Genomic DNA, 21537 nt, shown 5'->3' with positions numbered 1-21537 from the left:
CCAAATGTTACTGTTTATTCAACCACTTCAGGTGAGGGAACTTCAACCTTGTTTTGACAGATAAATCACTCTTGCACGAAATAAACACAAAGGCTTCTCTTAATTATATATATGAAGATTTATTGTAGCCGAATAATCGTAATATACCATTATTCTGGTCCAAAAACCTTCACCCAACTAACAAGCACTATTCTACATAAACGGGATAAAAATGACTACCTAACAATAATAATAAAAGAAAATATAAGCGCATTGAGTGTCTATGAAGATCAAACCAGCAGTTTTATAGACAAAATGTGTAATTTGGGTTAAATGGAAAGAGAAGCCCTCCTGGTGCTGATGTCTCGATTGCAGTGATCAGCTGATAAAAGGGTGGGGCCCCGCCCCTTTAGCCACAACCAGCTGATCCCTCCAAATCTTGACAAAGGGTCATAAAACTCTGAGGCGGGAACTCAGTGGAAAATCTCCAGCAATAAAACTGGAACAAAGAGTGGTCGGGTGAGGCCCAGACCGCAGTTGCCTTGAATGAAAAACTTTTAAAAGTCCAACTTCTAACTCCTGGCTGATTTGGCATCAGCCGGACAAAGCATTAACCTCGCACAATTCAGCAACGCTTGCGCAGCAAATCAAAACACAGCTCAGAATAACATAATTCAATCAGTATTGCATTCAACAAGTTAATACCTTAGATTATCTACTGGTGATTCTACATCACCTTAGCTGCCTCATCCTGCCCAGACCTCTAAATGCACCTATCTGGTTTAATATGAAAAAAACGAAATTACTTTGAGGTTGATTTCTGCTCTCCACCGGTTGAGGATGGGATCAGGTCTGAAGAAAAAGGAGGGGGACCACGTGTCCGTGATCAAATTAAAGGAAAAAACGGTAATTTCTTATCCGTCCAGGAGGGGAAAAGATGAACCGTTAGTCGACTGCATTACACAAGGAGGAAAGCTCATCTCCTTGGACATAGAACCTCTGTGGGTTTCCACCTGCACCGGTTGTCGGCGCGGTCTTTGATCGGTAAACAAATCTGATCTTCTCGTATCAGACAGATTTCAAGCTTTCAGGCTCTTCCAGAAATGGCATGGTGGAGCAAAGGTTCGCCTGCGAGCTTTTGTCTCTCCAGATATACGCCTCCGTTACTCTGTCCTGTTAGACAGGTGGGAAATGGCACCGAAACTTCATCTCCTCTGGGTTTTACACTCTTAGTGACGTCAGAGCTACGACGTCTGTTGAGCTGCATGTGTCAAAATGTGCGACCAAAATGGATGGCCCCAACAATATTATTGAGTGTGGGTTGTTAAACTATATTTTTTAATAAATGCATTAATAAAAAAAGAATAGAATGCATGTCTGCTCATGTTATTCATACCTGTTGCAGATTCATTTGAAATAATTTTAAAATGATGATATTTGTTTCTGATTTAGAATGAGGCCGGCATCTCTCAAAAGATAATAAATCAATCTTAAAAGATGATTGAATTTGAAAATAGAATGTATTTGTTTTATTAGAATTTTATTTAAATAATGGTGTATAGAAATTCAAGTCAACTATTTTCCTAATCCAGGAAAAATCTTTGATATTACACCAGTCATACCCTTCATTACATTTCTGACCTGCTTTTTGCATGTTTCCATGTTCACAGCTCAGCTTTTACAATGAGCTCCAAGTTTTTGAGGTTGGTAAATCTCTTCATCAGCCTAATTTTTAGCTCTCTTCACAGACTGCCTATCAGGTTCTAATAGGGAATCTTGCTTGGCCACTCCAAAATTCTAATAGTACTTTAAAATAGGTAAAATAAAAGATTATTTTAAGTCCAAATCTGACCAGGGTATGAGTAATTTTGACATAAGTTTATTTTAGTGTGCATGTTTAAGGGAGAAAAATTATTGTTATTTAAAAATAAAGTAAAATTAGGTTTCTTTATTATAATAAACCTCAGGGATAAAGAGTACTCAAGGGTTAGTTTACAGTTACAACTTCTTTTTGTAAAAACATTTTATGCAAAAATGAAAAAGAAACCAACATTTCAATCTAGAAATGTGTAACTTTAAGCTCACTAAGACAGTTCAGGTTATAACTTAGATTAAAAGTAAGCTGAAAGCACCAGGGAAGAAAAGGGTTACCCAGTCACTTCATAATACAGCAAATTACTGAATGGATTTTGCTATTTTCAGGAACATAGTCTTTAAGCTCTAGTAAAGTGCATAATGGATTCTGGGAACTTCCCAGAAAGTTACAGAAAGTAACCAGTGAGCTCCAGGAAAGTATGAAATAGTTTGCAGAAAGGTTCCTGAAAGGTTACAGCTATGATATGGGAAAGTAACCCTTAAGAAAGTAGCCCCCTGTGCTCTGGAAAAATACCCTCTAACCAGTAAGTTTCTGAATGTTTAATGTAAATCACTAGAAAGTACTATGTTAATTCCAGGAAGTTACAGGTATATTAGAGTAAAAGACAAACGTATGTTCTGGGAAAGCATGTACTGCCAAAAGAAATTGCATTTGTTGGCATAGTTGCTTTACAGCAACAAGACTTCCTCACAAAACATTTGAACCTATTTCATAGCTGTTGTCTTTGTAAAACATTAAATTTGTATGTGCTTATTTTATAGCAAGCTGAGAAAAATGCATAGTGGTCAGTGTCATACTTAAAACCCACGTGTAATGTGTGTGGGTGTGGGTCTGTGTGTACCTAAGGACAAGTGTCTCTCTGGGAGACTGCAACACTTTGAACTTGAACACAAAACTTTATAATGTACAAACTCTTAATTATGTGATTGCACTCTTTAAATCTGTGTTTGGGCTTTCTAAATCACACAGTGTGGGTTTGCTACCTAATGCTCTTCCAAAAAAAAATTTTATCTTTTTGCAATGGCACTGTTTCCCCATATTTAAATTGTGTATTATTAAGTCATTTAGACCTAAAAAAAATGTTCGTAAAATTTCTAAGGCATGAGACCAGTTCTGTTATATGGCACACAAGTGTGTTTAGTCCCCTTGAAAACCTTTGGTAGTTTAATGCAGAGGAGTAAAAGACAAACAAAGTGAACTGATTCACTGTTTGCTACAGAAAGTGGGTGGAACATGATAGAAGGAATATATCATCTTCTCCTGGTATGAACTGAACAGTACATATTTTCGCAAATGTTTATTTTTGGTAATATTCTAATAATTGACCAAAATGTGTGAAATATTATTTTTGCTGTTTTATATTCTGAATAGTAACAGGAAATGTAGGAAATGTAGATGAGTATTTAGAAGAGTATTTAATAGTTTTCAAAAGTTTTGATTAATATAATGTATTTGTTTTTTTTTTTCTTCATTAGATGTGTTTAGCATCAGAAGCAGGAAAAATAGACACAATAGCATCTCAGCCAGATGACTACTGCTCCACAAGAACTCGCAAGCAATCATTCACGAAGGCAGGAGTTAAAGAGGAGAGAGAGGACACTGACCATTGTACTTCTACTCACAGAGAAGCCCCTCATCTTTCTCCTCCCTCTTTAACATCTACCTCCTCTGATGCCACCCCCCCTTCTCAACAAGCAAACCAAAGTGGATGTGTCAAAAAGAAAAACAAGAAAAATGAGGAGATCAAGTTTAATGACATCCCATGTTCAGAAAAAAGAATCAGTAAGAATTGTCAGCACTTGGAATCAAACATGGATAGCACGATTGAAGCTGTGGCCAGAGGAGCCTGGATTGACACAGAGGACAAATCCAAGACGAAGACCCCTACCAGTCTTACAGATAGAAACTCTGGTCTGCTTCAAAAGAAAACTAAGACCAAAGTTAAAACACTGGTCAAAGCAAAAGACGAGGAGTTGGTACCTAGCAGGGAGCAGCATGGGTCCTCTGATTTGGAGACAAAGAAAGCAGTGCCTGGCATTGTCCTAAGGACTGAAGCAGAGAGTGCAAATAGTGAAAGCACAGGCTTTCAGGGCTCCATGCAAGAGTCCTCCCATGCCCACTGTGGCCAATCACCTGCTAAGCCAAAAGAAGAGAACAAGGAGAAAGAGCAGCAAAAGGCTAGTGACATAACCTATGAGCTGAACAAACACAACCATGGCTCCAGGAAATCGGAGCGCAGCTGTAAGGGTGCCTTGTACAAAACTCTTGTGTCTGAGGGAATGCTAACTTCACTGAGAGCCAATATAGACCGAGGTATCAAGTTCAAGTCCTGAACTGAATGAATGAAACATTTCAAATCTAATTTTAGATTGGAAAGTTTTATTAATTTGGTTTTATACATGTAGTTAAGGAATGCTGATAAAGTTAACTAACTTGGTTGGCACGTGTCTGCAGGTAAAAGAGGTGCTTTTCGTGCTTTTGACCATGATACTAACTGGAGTCATGACAGCTGGACAGTTTCACACATGGGACCAAGTAATACAAAGAGGCTGAAAAAGTCCAAGTCCAAAGAAGAGTCTTCACAGAGGTTAGTCATTCCCCACCCTAAATAAATTCATATCAATTCTGGGGAGAGAGTTTAAGATAGCTCTAATCTCAAGGATTTTAGGCTCATCACCAGTGAGGACTTACAATATCAGTAGGAAAACATGCAACAGCTCCTGTGTTATGCAGTAAAAATTTTAGAGTTTTCAAAATTGATTTGTCTTTTACATTGTCTTTTGAGAGATCACTGTCTACTTCCCTATCAGAAACAAGCTTCTTGGTTGAAATAAAGTAATTTAGAGAGACTTTAATTCCTTTGTAAATGATTCCGCCTCAAAGAATTCACTAGATATCAAATAATTAATTCCTGCTCTGTATATGATCTAACCTTGGACTTGATTGTTCAGCCTAGGGAAACTGGAGGAGGAGTTTGAAAAGAAGTTTAACAGCCTACCACAATACAGCCCACTGACTTTTGATAAGAAGGGATCAGCTGTTGCCAAGAAAAGGAAGTCTGACTGCTCCTCTAACCTAGATGACTCCTCTAAAGTTCCAAAAGGTCAGAATGCTGTCTATACTAAAGGTCATGCCACTGAACAAAACAATGCAACACAGAGCTGAAGTTAATTTAGATGCAGTCCAATTTATCAAATTATAATCCAATTAAAACTCTATTCACTCAGTAAACATATTTTTTGCCTGATATATTTTTCTTATATACAATATACAGTACAGACCAAAAGTTTGAACACACCTTCTCATTCAAAGAGTTGTCTTTATTTTCATGACTATGAATATTGTAGCTTCACACTGAAGGCATCAAAAAACTATGAATTAACACATGTGGAATTATATACTGAACAAAAAAGTGTGAAACAACTGAAAATATGTCTGATATTCTAGGTTCTTCAATGTAGCCACCTTTTGCTTTGATTACTGCTACGCACACTCTTGGCATTCTGTTGATGAGCTTCAAGAGGTAGTCACCTGAAATGGTTTTCCAACAGTCTTGAAGGAGTTCCCAGAGATGCTTAGCACATGTTGGCCCTTTTGCCTTCCCTCTGCAGTCCAGCTCACCCCAAACCATCTCGATTGGGTTCAGGTCTGGTGACTGTGGAGGCCAGGTCATCTGGCGCAGCACCCCATCACTCTCCTTCTTGGTCAAATAGCCCTTACACAGCCTGGAGGTGTGTTTGGGGTCATTGTCCTGTTGAAAAATAAATGATGGTCCAACTAAACGCAAAACGGATGGAATAGCATGCCGCTGCAAGATGCTGTGGTAGCCATGCTGGTTCAGTATGCCTTCAATTTTGAATAAATCCCCAACAGTGTCACCAACAAAGCAACCCCACACCATCACACCTCCTCCTCCATGCTTCACGGTGGGAACCAGGCATGTAGAGTCCATCCGTTCACCTCTTCTGCGCCGCACAAAGACACGGTGGTTGGAACCAAAGATCTCAAACTTGGACTCATCAGACCAAAGCACAGATTTCCACTGGTCTAATGTCCATTCCTCTAAGTCTCTTCTGCTTGTTGCCAATCCTCAGCAGTGGTTTCCTAGCAGCTATTTTACCATGAAGGCCTGATTCACATAGTCTCCTCTTAACAGTTGTTCTAGAGATGTGTCTGCTGCTAGAACTCTGTGTGGCATTGACCTGTTCTCTAATCTGAGCTGCTGTTAACCGAGGCCGGTGACTCGGATTAACTTATCGTCCGCAGCAGAAGTGACTCTTGGTCTTCCTTTCCTGGGGCGGTCCTCATGTGAGCCAGTTTCTTTGTAGTGCTTGATGGTTTTTGCGACTGCACTTGGGGACACTTTCAAAGTTTTCCCAATTGTTCGGACTGACTGACCTTCATTTCTTAAAGTAATGATGGCCACTCGTTTTTCTTTACTTAGCTGTTATTTTCTTGTCATAATACACATTCTAACAGTCTATTCAGTAGGACTGTCAGCTGTGTACTGCATCCACCTCCTGCACAACACAACTGATGGTCCCAACCCCATTTATAAGGCTTGAAATCCCACTTATTAAACCTGACAGGGCACACCTGTGAAGTGAAAACCATTTCAGGTGACTACCTCTTGAAGCTCATCAACATAATGCCAAGAGTGTGCGGAGCAGTAATCAAAGCACAAGATGGCTACTTTGAAGAACCTAGAATATAAGACATATTTTCAGTTTCACACTTTTTTGTTCAGTATATAATTCCACATGTGTTAATTCATAGTTTTGATGCCTTCAGTGTGAAGCTACAATATTCATAGTCATGAAAATAAAGACAACTATTTGAATGAGAAGGTGTGTCCAAACTTTTGGTCTGTACTGTATAAAAATATATTTTGTATTTTCATACTGGGAGAACTTCTACATTGTTCTACATTGACTATTTGAGGTCAAGGGCAAAATAAATAAAGCAAGCACTGTCTGTCATTTCTTTATGTTGTACAGTCATACTAATTGAAAAACATTTCAATTTCAATCAGGTTTTGGCAGTGTGGTCTGTTGTGCACAACGGTTTTCAAATGTTTTGAATAGTGAAGTGTTACAAATGAAATGAACTGTTGGCAAATACAGTTGTACATGGGCTACCTTCAAGCCCTGTCACAAATAGAGCTGGTTTGATTTGTGTCTGTGCTCCTGTGGGATCTATTTTTGGTTGAAAATAAGTAATATGAAACATTTTACTGTTGTACACTCCCTATAACAATCTAAATCCACACTGGGGATGTTTTTTGCAAAGCTTTTGCTTGCTAAAATATATTTACTCTCTGGGTAAAATCCAAAATGATATAAAAATAGTTATTTCAAATCTCTTTGATTTGAAAATAACTTTTAAAGTCTAAAAGGTGTAGCTCTGATTGATATTTGTTTTTGTGCAATATTGCAGTGGAACAGAGTAAATCTTTCTTGCTCAATACATTTTCAAAAGCCCAATCCTCTTCTCCCATCATCACAATGTTCCCAGATGTCCATGGTGCCACCAGTATGGAGATGCTGGTTGGCAGCCAGAAGAGGAAGGCCAGGAAGACCAAGATTACACACTTGGTGCGCACAGCTGATGGCAGTGTTTCTCCAGCTGAAGGTGAGCTGCCAGGTAATTGATCAATGAATCAAAGTGCTTACAATCTGTGATCTTAACTTTACTGTTGCAAGGAAAATGATTCAGTTTGGGTTTTTTGGACTCAGGATTTTAAAAGGTCATTAAAGAGCAAATAAAAACAAAAGTCTGTATACAAACACTTTGACCAATATACACTTCTTTTGTAATTAATATACTACACTGTAAAGTAACTTTTTGGTATTTTAAGATACATGTTTCATACAGTATGTGGTTCCTAAATCATACAATAAGTGACCTGGTTTGCAAATCTATTAGCATGTTCATATGAATGTTTTTTTTACAGAAACCAAAGCTGGGGATCTAAACCAGGAACAGGATAAGAAGCCATTAAACCAACTGAATTTATGCAATAAAAAAAGGTGCTACAGCAGTCCCACAGCAGATGAGACTAGCAAGGGCACCTTACCACAAGAGCTACCTGCTTTCTTCAGCTTGGCAGCCCTTGCTGAGGTAGCGGCCATGGAAAATATTCACAGGTAGTAACTCGTGCCTTCCTGATATATTGTCCAATAGATAGATAACAACATGAGCCATGTTGGTGGGCTTGTAAAGACTGTCCTGTCTAATGTCCCTGTTTCAGAGGCCAGAGGAGCTTGGCTCAGAGCCAGAAGAAAGAGCTTGCACAAACTCCAGTTCTCATATCCTGCGCTGACCAGTAAAGTGTTGCTGCTGCTTCCGAAAGAAGATGAAATGAACAGTAGCAGTGAAGCTTTGCTTTCGTGAGAGGTGACTTGTTTTGGAGGGCTTGGACAAACTCTAGACTCTGATTTTGCTTGAATCTAATGTAAGGGGACAGAAACCCTCTCCTCCTGTCCCTCCTGCCCCTTTCCTGTTGTTGTCTCAGTGTTTCACTCTGAGCCTTTGTTAGGTTTTAGGGAGAATGCTTTTCTCAAAGGATAGCTTTGTGTCTTCAATTGATGATGTACTTGACAGTCAGTGAATTCCCTACAGTAAGTGGTGGTCAGTAAAGTCAGGTTTTAGAGAAACAGGTGGGTAAGGTGGACTTTCAGGTAGACTGTTTTGTCAAATGCACCAGCTGCTTTGAGAGAAATGGTCATAAGAACATTGGAGCTACGTGTCTGTTGTTGAGCAGTAGGCCAAGAGCTCCTGTGTTATGCAAACTAAAATCATCCTTTCATCAGTAGTTTTTGGCTGGCTATAAAGGGGGGCATTTAAATACTTCCATCATAGTTATACATTTATCATAAACTGAATAGAAATTAGCTTCTTGATTTTGGCAGGAGCTTTATGTGAATTGCTTCTTAGTTTTCAGTGTCTCAGCTGCAATGTTCAGAGGATCCTCAACTTGGGCAGGAATGAGGATTTGTTGAACTGGTTAATTTGTGCATAATTCGCTGTGATTCTCCAAACTTTGAAAGCTCTCATGGTTTTGTACTGCAGATGTGTCACTGACCACTCTAGTACCACACGCAATACTGTTTTAAATATGAAGAACACACAAATTACCCATCTACCATGTGTACAGAAATTAAAACAAATATATTGGCACGTTTTGTGGCTGTGGCCACTATGTACTGTTTTGCACCTGGCACTAAAACGAATACCTGCTATATCTGCATCAAATTAGTCTGTGTAAAAGAACCAAGCTTCCCTCGGTGCATGGCTTCCTTTTGAAGATGGTTAATATAGATTTATTGAACACTGTTATATCAGTTGGAAGCCATTTTGGAGGTTACGTTTTGTGACTGAAAAGACAATTTTTTTACAGGGCTGTGAAAGTGCTTTTTGCTCACAGTCATATTTTCTTGTTTTTTACCCAATGAATAGTTCCCTGCACCTTGCTGAAAAACCTCTGTATTTGAAAAAAGGTTCTTGGCCTCCAGCTTCAACCCAAAATAACTTTCAACCAGGGTAAATGATCATGATAAACAGACTTCCATTACCATCTACTTGCTCAGTTTTTTGGTAATATACTAATGTGGTATCCTTATATGTATCATGAATGAGCTTTTTATGTTTATGCAAATATGTTTTAGTTTAAATAGATTTTGTGGCAACTAATGTTGGACTGAAAGTTAAGAGGAGAATTTAATTCCCCTACACCTGAATTGATAATAGCAGTGTGCACTTCTCCTGTTTATCTTTCTGTTCAGGTTCCCTGACAGACAGGTGTATGATTTAAAGCCTGCTGGTCAGAACTGAAAGATATGTTTGAAATCTAGCCTTAATCCTCCTACATGCATTCTGTTTGCCACCACAAAGCCCGGAAGCAGCTTAATATTTTCAGTTTCAACATATTTGAATAGTGGAATGCAGTTTTCTCACTACTTGAGAAAAAGGTTGATTTTCTTGTCAGGATTTTTTCCATGGATTATTTATTGTTTATTTAGTTACTAATTTGACAGTGAAGTTTGAGTTTGAAGAGTAATGCATGGCAGCAACAACATGGTTCTTTTACAACAGTTGTGTCTTTGAGGGTTCTGAATCAAGCTAGCTGCAGGTTTTCACATGAAAGACCAGTGGTCTGCACTGTCTAGCAGGTTCAGTTCAGGATTTTGTCTTTTGGCCTGGGTCATGGAAACAAAATGCTTGAAACCTTCCCTGCTCTGAAGCAGCTTAGGTCCAGAGCAGATTACCGCATCTTCACCAATCAGTGCAAAATGAAAATGAATAAAATAGACAGCAGTATGTGAACAGCATCTGACTTTGGCTTTAATGAAAAATTTTCATAATTATAATGCACCCAAAAACAGAAACTGTCATAAAATTTGCACCTCTAAATGAGTTTTATTTAGCTGGACTGAGGACAGAGATGTCTTTTTGTAATAAAGGTTGCAGAACCATGCCCTAAACCATAAGAGTTTTTGCAGACCTACTATAATATATTTAAGGCAATTAAGGCTTAATGATATGGCTGTGATAAGGTTATTGATTTGTGCATTCATTCTTTTTTGCATTGTTTCTATTATGCTTTATTTCCTTTCTGCCTTTGTTTTTTTTTTGTGATTTATCATTTCAACTCTACCTTTTTTACATGAGCAGGCAAATGCTCGGGTGACCAAGTCAGTTTTATAGTACCAGTAAAACACAATCTTCACGGTAAGGGATAGGTTAGCCAGATCTACTGATATATACATGCTTCATAGTGTAGGCTTTAGATGTTCTCAGGTGTTAGATCCTTTTGTTGTTTATTCTAATTTGTTTAATGTTTAATAAAAGCTTGCTAGAGCTAGTGGAGGCAAGGCATGTAACCGATTCCTGTTTTTGTTGCTCAGAAATTTGTATATATACAGTGGGGAAAACAAGTATTTGATACAATACTGATTTTGCAGGTTTTCCCACTTGCAGAGCATGTAGAAGTCTTTAATTTTTATCACATTGTTTGATGTTTAAGTAATTTATTTGCCTTTTTATTCCATGATATATTTGAAACCTGTAAGGATCCCGGCTCTCACAGGCCTATTAGTTAGCTTGCATTGACTTTGCAGCAAACCCTCATACTGGGCATGCATATAGCCACAGTGGAGAGGAAAACTCCCCTTTAACAGGAAGAAACCTCCAGCAGAACCAGGGTCAGTGTGAGCGGCCATCTGCCACGACCGAACTTATCTGTATAAAAGACACGCTTTTTGGCCTAAACTCGACTCGCCATGTTTGAAGGAAGAAGTACAACCCCAGACACACCATCCCTACCATGAACATGGAGGTGGAAACATCATTCTTTGGGGATGCTTTTCTGCAAAGTGGACAAGACTGCACCGTATTGAGGGGAGGATGGATGGGGCCATATATCAGGAGATCTTAGCCAACAACCTCCTTCCCTCAGTAAGGGCATTAAAGATGGGTCATGGCTGGGTCTTCCAGCATTACAATGACCCAAAGCACGCAGCCAGGGCAACTAAGGAGTGGCTCCGTAAGAAGCATCTCAAGGTTCTGGAGGGGCCTAGCCAGTCTCCAGACCTGAACCCAATCCAGAATCTTTGGAGGGAGCTGAAAGTCCGTATTGCCCAGCGATAGCCCCGAAACCTGAAGATTCTGGATCTGTATGGAAGAGTGGTCCAAAATTCCTGCTGCAGTGTGTGCAAACCTGTTGAGCAACTACAGGAAACATCTGATATCTGGAATTGCAAACAAAGGTTCTTGTACCAAATATTAAGTTTTGTTTTCTGATGTATCAAATATTTATGTTATGCAATAAAATGCACTTAAAAATCACACAATGTGATTTTTTGGATTTTTGATTCCGTCACTCACAGTTGAAGAGTACCTATGATAAAAATTAAAGACTTCTAAGTGCTATGTAATTGGGAAAACCTGCAAAATCTGCAGTGTATCAAGTACTTGTTCTCCACACTTTGTATGTGTATGTGTATGTGTGTATATATATATGTATGTATGTGTGTGCGTATGTGTGTATATGTGTTTTATATATAAAAGCAATGCTCGGTAAGAGTCATTTCATTCAAAAGTCCTTCTGCTTATTGGAGGAGTGCAGGTTGTTATTTTCCTAGAACTGATGGAATCTTAGTCGGAAGCTCATTTTGACAGACAAAAAAAACTGTACCACCATCAGCACCCCCACCGTTTTCCCCTGGAGCTCTTTGTTCTTGAGTGTAGACCAATACTTCCATGACCAAATTCTTGATAAAATTGTCATTTAAGTGGCCTATATTGTTGCTTTTTTTGTTTCTTTGTTTTATAGGTATATATTAATAATATTTTCTTTTTTAATGTATAGGTTTTTCAAGTAAACAAGTCTGCTGAACCACTTGTCCTTTTATTTTTCAGAAATCAGTGTTTGCATGTACTAAAGGGAAATCCTGTTAGAGTTGGAATGCTTTTTGCTATGGAATGTCACACAAAATGGGCTTTAGAACTCTAATGTTGTTTTCTTAAATCACAACGTTCAGAACTGATAATAATGATTGTTTTATATTTTTGTTTGTCCACAAATGATGATGAACAGCCCCTAACCTGGAATTGCTCATTTGGATTTAAAATTCAATGGGGTGCATGGTAGGATACAGGAACCAAACTACAATTTGTCATTATCTTAATACGAAACAGTATATATAAATGTATATTTTCAGATATGTAGGAAACGTCTGATCATCCAAGCAGAATAGAAAAACACTAGTGCTTTTGTTTTGTTGGAAAAACTGAATCCCCTAATCCTGTGTCTCCCCATCCACCCCCAACACCCTACCTTCTTAAAGGAATATACCTCCTTACAACAAGTGAGTTTATTGACATTTGCCAAAGAAATAGAAAGGTATGTTCAAAGGGAAATCCTGTTAGAGGAAATAAAAATCAAGCTAGCGTAACTGTTGCACTGGATTTTTTAGGTGTTTGAATCTTCAGGTAACATTGTCAGTACAATTCATTGTGATTATCTATTGGGATTATGTTTGTGCTTGAATTCAGAGTTTGACTCAACTGCAGCACAAGGGCACCAATCAGTGTCTCTTGGATTATAAAGTATTTGCACTTTATGACCCAAACCAAAATGATTATGGTCATTAAACAAAAAATAAAAGTTGAATATTTCATCCGCTCTATATAAATTGTGCATATGAATTGCTACATGTACCTAGACATCCAGTAACGAAACTGCACATCTACAGATCAGCCCTCAATCCTCTCAACGTTTCTGTTTAAAAAAATGCTTCTTTAAGGTTTTAAATTCCTATATTAGTTACCAAATTAACTATAATATCCTTTTGTGCTAGTACTGTCTTCTTGAATGTAATCATTTTCTATCTATATTTTTCTAATTCAGTCTTGATTGTACTATAGGTATGCTATAACGCTGTACTGGTGGTATACAGTTAACGAAGGGACAGCTGCTACACTGTAAATTCAGTGGATGTGTGATGAGGATGCCCAAAGACTTCTTGGCGCATGTGTTGCATTGAGATTTGAGGCGATCTCTTTCTCTGGTTTGGTTCGAACGTAGGGACAATCCTGCAAGCAAAATATTTGTGTGTGAGTTTTAGCTTATTTTTAACTCTTCAAAGTTTAGTCAAATTAAAACAGAAAAAGCATTATATGTATCAGTTTATACATAACCATGTATGAGATCATATGTCCCCAACGAGAATGTAGATTATTGCCTTCCTCATTTTTAATCTAACTTTGCAATGAAGTTTTTTTAGGGCCTACTTAACTGATAGGTTGTACATCAATTGACATTATTAATCATGTGCTTACCTTAACATAATCGATGTTCTTCATGATGTGCTATTTTGATTGTTAAAGCCCAATTTGTTTAGTGCTGCCTTTTTTTGCTATGTTCCCATTGTTATTGTGGGATCCCCTCCTCCTAATCCAGCCCATGTTGCTGTCAGAACACTGTTTGATGACACGACTAGTACTTGTACAACACCTATTAAAGTACATTCTGTTATACCTGTCTCTGAGTGTGTGTGAGAGAGAAATTGTGTTGTGTATATATGTCAGCGAACATTTTTTTTTATTTTTATCACTGTTTAGAAAAAAAAGTCTAAAAGCTTTCCAGCTCATGAAAATGCTGTTGTATTATGAAATTGTCCAAGTGGTCCAAACAATTACTAAGCTACTCTTACCTCAAAGAACTTGTAGTTGCATATGTTCCCAACAAAGAACCTAAGTCTCAGACTGCAAGTTTACCAGTGGTTCCTGAAAACATGTAAATCTACCCACAAGTGTACAACACATAACAGATTTCATTGGCTATTATTAAATATAAAGCCTAAACAAAAAAAAGAGCTGTGTTTGGAAAACCTACACACTTCATTAGGATTTGCTGTAAATAGCAGTCAGTTACTGCTAATCAAATCCAACTTATGAATATATTATGAATAAGTTTGATACCTCTATAAACAAAGGGGATTTGGTAATATACAGGTCTTGGGCATACTGGTAATTCTTTACATATTACAATTGACAAAAGAAATTTGGTTAAAAAAGCAAGTACTGATGCCAATTGATCTGTTAAAAGGCCATTCCCAAGTAAATTGAAGTTCATGTTTTAGCTCTGCATGGAGAAAGATGATTCACAATAAAAACATTTAAGACAGTTGTCCTTAATGGACATACCAACTACAGGTAAATCAGTATAGGCTTTCCTATTAAAGATACATATAAATACAATGGGAAGAACAAGTATTTGATACACTGGAGAATTTGCCGGTTTATTGCATAACATAAATATTTTATAAGAAAAACAAAACTTAATATTTGGTACAAGAACCTTTGTTTGCAATTCCAGATATCAGATGTTTCCTGTAGTTCCTGACCAGGTTTGCACACACTGCAGCAGGAATTTTGGACCACTGCTCCATACAGATCCTCTCCAGATCCTTCAGGTTTTGGGGCTATTGCTGGGCAATACGGACTTTCAGCTCCCTCCAAAGATTCTGGATTGGGTTCAGGTCTGGAGACTGGCTAGGCCACTCAAGGACCTTGAGATGCTTCCTAAGGAGCCACTCCTTAGTTGTCCTGGCTGCGTGCTTTGGATCATTGTCATGCTGAAAGACCCAGCCATGACCCATCTTAAATACCCTTACTGAGGGAAGGAGGTTGTTGGCTAAGATCACCTGTTACATGGCCCCATCCATGCTCCCCTCAATACGGTGCAGTTGTCCTGTCCCCTTCGCAGAAAAGCATCCCCAAAGAATGATGTTTCCACCTCCAAGCTTAATGGTAGGGATGGTGTTTTTGGGGTTGTATTTCTTCCTCCAAACACGACGAGTGGAGTTTATACCAAAAAGCTATATGACCTACCAGTTCATCCTCTGGATCATCCAGATGGTCATTGGCAAACTTCAGACAGGCCTGGACATGTACTGGTTTGAGCAGGAGGACCTTGCTTCCGCCTGTCCAGGGTGTACCCTGCCTCTCACCCATAGACTGCTAGAGATAGGCACCAGCTTCCCCGCAACCCACTATGGAAGAAGCGGTATAGAAAATGACTGACCTTGCTTCCGCTGCAAGATTCATAATCCATGGCGGCGTTGTGTGTTACTAATGGTCTTTTTTGAGACTGAGGTCCAAGCTCTCTTCAGGTCATTGACTAAGTCCTGCTGTATAGTTCTGAGCTGATCCCTCACCTTCCTACAGTCATCTTGAGCTTCTTCCATTTTTTTATAATTGCTAACAGCTAACAGCTCTCTTCAGGTCATTGACTAGGTCCTGCCGTGTAGTTCGGGTTGTACCTTCTTACAGTCATCTTGAACTTCTTCCATTTTCTTATAATTGCTCCAACAGTTGTTGTCTTCTCACCAAGCTGCTTGGCTATTTGCCTGTAGCCCATCCCAGCCTCGTGCAGGTCTACTATTTTATCCCTGATGTCCTTACACAGCTCTCTGGTCTTGGCCATTGTGGAGAGATTGGAGTTTGTTTTATAGCGTGTGTGGGCCAAGGGTGTAATTTGCGGCTATGATCCAGTCTGATCCAGCCAATATAACGCGCCCCCTCCACACACACATTTTTATTTAAAAACAATCAGATTTGTTTCTATTGTGTTTCAGGCGTGGTAAGGCATATTCATCACTTCCTGTTTTCACTGTTGCACTCGGTGGATTGTTTGGTGTGTGAAGGCTCTCTCGTTTGATCTGATTTCTCTCTACTGTGATATCTCTTACTTGTTCTCATACATAAGCACGTTAAAACACACTTTCTGTTGCTGCATTTAACGTTTGGGGACTCTCCGTGTCTTACCCGGTTTTTCTAGTAGTGGTAAGGGGTCGTTAGCTTAGCGTTAGCTTTAACTCCACCATGACTATCTGTTCTGCTGTTTCTCTCTCCTCCTCTCCTCCTCTCCTCCTCTCTCCTGCTCTCTGTGTCAGATGTTCATTTACTCCTCTGCCTACTTTAGTGATAATGGTACGTGTAATAATTGCAGCATTTTTGTAGCTTTAGAGGTGAGAATGTCGGAATTGGAGGCCCGGCTCCGCGCTGTTGAAAAACCAGCAGATAGCCGAGGCTCCTTAGTCAGCGCAGACCCACCGAGGGTAGCTCCCCGTAGCAGTCCTTCAGCAGAGCCCGCGCAGCCAGGGCCTCAGGCTGGCTGGGTGACAGTACGTAGAAAGCATAGTCCTAGATCCCAGCCCACAGGTCACCACCAACCTGTCTGCGTTTCTAACAGATTTTCCCTGCTCAGTGACACACCCGCTGAGAAGCCAACTCTGATAATTGGCAGCTCCATAGTCAGAAACGTGGCACTAGAGACACCAGCGACCATAGTCAAATGTCTGCCATGGGCCAGAAAGGGCGACATCAAATCCTACCTGAAACTGCTGGCTAAGGATAAGCATAAATACAGTAAGATTGTTATTGACACCCGGTTACATCAATCGGAGGTCACCAAAGTAAATGTTTCTTCTGTGTGTAAGTTTTCCAAAACAACGTCAGACTCCGTAATTTTCTCTGGTCCCCTCCCTGATCTGACCAGTGACGACATGTTAAGCCGCATGCTGTCATTCAAACGCTGGCTGTCTAGGTGGTGTCCAGAAAACAATGTGGGCTACATTGATAATTGGCGAACATTTTGGGGAAAACCTGGTCTGATCCGGAGAGACGGCATCCATCATACTTTGAATGGAGCAGCTCTTCTTTCTAGGAATCTGGCCGAATTTATTAGTTCTCCAAAACTCTGACGACCCAGGGTTCAGACCAGGAAGCAGGGTCGTAGTTTAACATTCCTCTCTGCAGCTTCTGTACTGCTGCTCACCCATTACCCTATTAAGACAGTGTCTCGTCCACTGCAAAAATTGAATAGATTAAAAAATGATCTAAAAGGAGGAAATCAGGAAAATCTCATAAAAATAAACACAACTCAAACTAAAAAGAACAAATAAAACAATTAAATGTGGCTTACTAAACATAAGATCTCTCTCTTCAAAGACTTAGTGACCTGATATGTGACAATCAGATGGATTTATTTTGCCTCACAGAAACCTGGTTGCAGCAAGAGGATTATGTTACTATAAATGAGTCAACTCCTACTAATTATTTCAATTTCGACATTCCTTGAAATACTGGGCGAGGAGGAGGAGTAGCAGCTATCTTTCAGTCCGATTTATTGATTAGACCCAGACCAATCAATAGCTACAACTCCTTTGAATATTTAATCCTTAGTTTTCCTCATCCAAATTGCAAAGCACTAAAACCACTTCTGTTTGTTGTTTTGTACTGTACATTCATGTTGACACTGAAAATGATAGCCTACATATAGCCTTTAATGCTATCTTAGACTCAATTGGCTTTGCTCAAAATATGAACAAACCTACCCACCTTTGTCTTCATTCTCTGGACCTTGTGCTGACATATGGCATTGAGTGTAAAGACATAACAATATTTTCTCATAACTGACCATTTTTAATAACCTTTGAGTTTAATTTAGGTGCTCCACACCTGAAAGAAAATTTCATTATAGCAGATCATTATCAGACAATGCTGTAACACCCTTTAAAGAATCTGTTCCACTTTTAATTTCCTCATTATCACAGAAAAACACAATGGAGGGCAATAATTTTGTTTCTTCCCCTTCAAAATTGATTCTCTTGTTCATAGTGTTACTTCATCATTGCGTGATGCATTAGACAATGCAGCCCCCTTGAAAAAGAAGGTAATCATTCATAGGGGGCTGTCTCCGCGGTTTAATTCAGAGCTGCGTACTTTAAAGCACAATGTTAGAAAATTGGAGAGAAAATGGCGCTCTACACACCTAGAGGATTCCTACTTAATCTGGAAAAATAGCCTACTGTTGTATAAAAAGACACTTCGCCAAGCCAGAACAGCTTATTTCTCATCATTAATAGAAGAGAACAAGAATAATCCTAGGTTTCTCTTTGGTACAGTTGCTAAACTTACACAGAGTCATAGCCCTGTTGAGCCATCCATTGCCTTAGCTCTCAGCAGTTATGACTTTTTGGGATTCTTCTTAAATAAAATTGATTTTATTAAAAACAAAATCTTGTGCTTACTCCCAAAGATGATTACTTCATCCTCAGCAAGTGAGACAACATTGGAAGTAACTGTAGAACCTGATCTGTGTTTGAACTGTTGTGATCCTGTGGAGCTTCCTGAGTTATCAGAAATATTAGCTTAATCTAAACCTTCAACTTGTATGTTAGACCCAATCCCAACCAAATTATTTAAGGAAGTGTCCCTCTGATTACCAGCCCCATTTTAGATATGATTAATCTATCCTTAGTAAATGGACATTTACCACAACCTTTTAAGGTAGCTGTAATTAAACCTTTACTTAAGAAACCTTCGCTTGATCGAGATGACTGCTGTCCAGAAGGCCACTATTGACACCCTCAAGCAAGAGGGTAAGACACAGAAAGAAATTTCTGAACGAATAGGCTGTTCCCAGAGTGCTGTATCAAGGCACCTCAGTGGGAAGTCTGTGGGAAGGAAAAAGTGTGGCAGAAAACGCTGCACAACGAGAAGAGGTGACCGGACCCTGAGGAAGATTGTGGAGAAGGGCCTATTCCAGACCTTGGGGGACCAGCAGAAGCAGTGGACTGAGTCTGGAATAGAAACATCCAGAGCCACCGTGCACAGGCGTGTGCAGGAAATGGGCTACAGGTGCAGCATTCCCCAGACCTGGGCTACAGAGAAGCAGCACTGGACTGTTGCTCAGTGGTCCAAAGTACTTTTTTCGGATGAAAGCAAATTCTGCATGTCATTCGGAAATCAAGGTGCCAGAGTCTGGAGGAAGACTGGGCAGAAGGAAATGCCAAAATGCCATAAGTCCAGTGTCAAGTACCCACAGTCAGTGATGGTCTGGGGTGCCGTGTCAGCTGCTGGTGTTGGTCCACTGTGTTTTATCAAGGGCAGGGTCAATGCAGCTAGCTATCAGGAGATTTTGGAGCACTTCATGCTTCCATCTGCTAAAAAGCTTTATGGAGATGAAGATTTCATTTTTCAGCACGACCTGGCACCTGCTCACAGTGCCGAAACCACTGGTAAATGGTTTACTGACCATGGTATCACTGTGCTCAATTGGCCTGCCAACTCTCCTGACCTGAACCCCATAGAGAATCTGTGGGATATTGTGAAGAGAACGTTGAGAGACTCAAGACCCAACACTCTGGATGAGCTAAAGGCCGCTATCGAAGCATCCTGGGCCTCCATAAGACCTCAGCAGTGCCACAGGCTGATTGCCTCCATGCCACGCCGCATTGAAGCAGTCATTTCTGCAAAAGGATTCCCGACCAAGTATTGAGTGCATAACACATGATTATTTGAAGGTTGACGTTTTTTGTATTAAAAACACTTTTCTTTTATTGGTCGGATGAAATATGCTAATTTTGTGAGATATGAATTTTGGGTTTTCATGAGCTGTATGCCAAAATCATCCGTATTAAGACAATAAAAGACCTGAAATATTTCAGTTAGTGTGCAATGAATCTAAAATATATGAATGTTAAATTTTCATCATTACATTATGGAAAATAATGAACTTTATCACAATATGCTAATATTTTGAGAAGGACCTGTAGCAATTGACTGAGCTTTTACTGTAACTAATTATATGTGCTCTCTTTCAAACTCTATCCTTGAAAACTGGCTCAAAGTTTATCTGTTCTTTCTTTCTAGATGAAACGACTAAAGGAGCTACATCCACTAACATTTACTTTTCCTTCCCATAGAAGGTGCTCCTGGATCAGTGCTTCTGTATTCTTTGTGTGTCTCTGCTCTGTTCTCTCAAACCCCCAGTCGGTCATGGCAGATGGCCGCTCACACTGAGCCTGGTTCTACTGGAGGTTTCTTCCTGTTAAAAGGGAGTTTTTTGTCTCCACTGTCGCTACATGCATGCTCAGTATGAGGGATTGCTGCAAAGTCAACACCAGTGACTGTCCACTGTCGCTACTTGCTCCTCCAGGAGGAGTGACTGCTACAAGTCTCTGACTCGATGCAATCTGCTGGGTTTCTTTAGATAGAAAAACTTTTTATCCAATTTGAATAAATAACTGAATCTGACTGGACTGTTCAATGATTAGGATTAAATGGAATATATGTACCTGACTTTTGTGAATTGCCTTGAGATGACATGTGTTGTGAATTGGCGCTATATAAATAAACTGAATTGAATTGTTTCATATAATCACTGCCCGCTCCACCTAACCTGACAATGAGTCGAAAGGAAAGTGCCTATTTGCGCACATATGGTACCGCGACTGCCCAAATACACGCACAAGTTCAGGCGGACTGGCAATTTGTATGGTCCAGGAGCCTTGACCTGCTTCATTAATTACTGCCTCACAATGGGCTAATTGTAAGCTAGCACTAATTACTTATTCACCCAGCAAAACATGAGGTGGAGGTTCTCTAATGAGCATCATCAGGGTCATGATGAGGGAGTTTCACATGAGCTACAGGTAGAGTTAAATGGTCTTGCCGTGATAGAAAACAGTAGAAACCCCCTCTGTGAGCTTCTAGCTGGGTCTTCATCATTATGTGAAAACAATATCTGATCCTTTACCTTAGTCAAAATCAAAGCATTTAATCTTAAAGTTACTAAACATATTAAAATGTCCTTCAGATCATCACATTGCATCTCATTGCTGCAGCCAATCCTATAGTCCAGTTCTACATGTAAACAGAAAAAGATATTGCTTAATAAACCAGAAAAATATCTCCTTGTTCCAGAAAGACAGAGAAGAAAGAGCAACAGTAAACCTCCCTCTTCTCTTTCATATCTTCTGATCCTAAACATACAGCTCTGGGTTGTTTAAAGGTGCAGAATTAATAAGAAATAAATCATAGTCAATCACAGGTGGATCAATAATTAGTTAACTGCTTTATTTTTCTGAATAATACACATAATACGTAATCTATAAACTAAAACAAATTAAACAAGGTTACCGTTTTACTCAGTGTAATACATACATACCAATTTATGTATACATTTATTAATAACTGTAATATTATTACTGATAACAGGACAAAAGGTGAGAGTGCAAGAAACGTCCAAGATGAGGCTCCGTGTTCTATTTTAAACACCTTTTTTTCTACAGAAAGCGTTTAATAGTAAAGACTGAACTAATGACTCACAT

At 39.3% G+C, this 21537-nt stretch overlaps 1 protein-coding gene across 7 annotated transcripts in view; it reads left to right on the top strand.

Moving 5' to 3' along the window:
• Positions 1–10728, top strand: part of LOC124876537 (HMG box transcription factor BBX) — a 75099-nt gene extending 64371 nt beyond the window's left edge. For 4 of the 7 annotated variants that reach the window (XM_047379414.1, XM_047379412.1, XM_047379418.1 and 1 more), the window contains 7 exons: positions 1650–1682; positions 3331–4168; positions 4310–4442; positions 4807–4958; positions 7370–7498; positions 7809–8001; positions 8106–10728. In XM_047379414.1, the coding sequence (XP_047235370.1) occupies positions 1650–1682; positions 3331–4168; positions 4310–4442; positions 4807–4958; positions 7370–7498; positions 7809–8001; positions 8106–8184 (1557 nt within the window). In that variant the 3' untranslated portion in view covers positions 8185–10728. The remainder of the gene's footprint in view (positions 1–1649; positions 1683–3330; positions 4169–4309; positions 4443–4806; positions 4959–7369; positions 7499–7808; positions 8002–8105) is intronic. The other 3 variants (XM_047379415.1, XM_047379417.1, XM_047379419.1) reach the window with 3 other exon arrangements.
• The last annotated feature ends 10809 nt before the right edge of the window (positions 10729–21537 follow it).

The sequence above is a fragment of the Girardinichthys multiradiatus genome, chromosome 11 (assembly GCF_021462225.1).
Source record: "Girardinichthys multiradiatus isolate DD_20200921_A chromosome 11, DD_fGirMul_XY1, whole genome shotgun sequence".
Taxonomy (NCBI): Eukaryota; Metazoa; Chordata; class Actinopteri; order Cyprinodontiformes; family Goodeidae; genus Girardinichthys; species Girardinichthys multiradiatus.
Note: the sequence above shows the minus strand (reverse complement) of the source record. Positions and strands in the feature narration are given on the sequence as shown.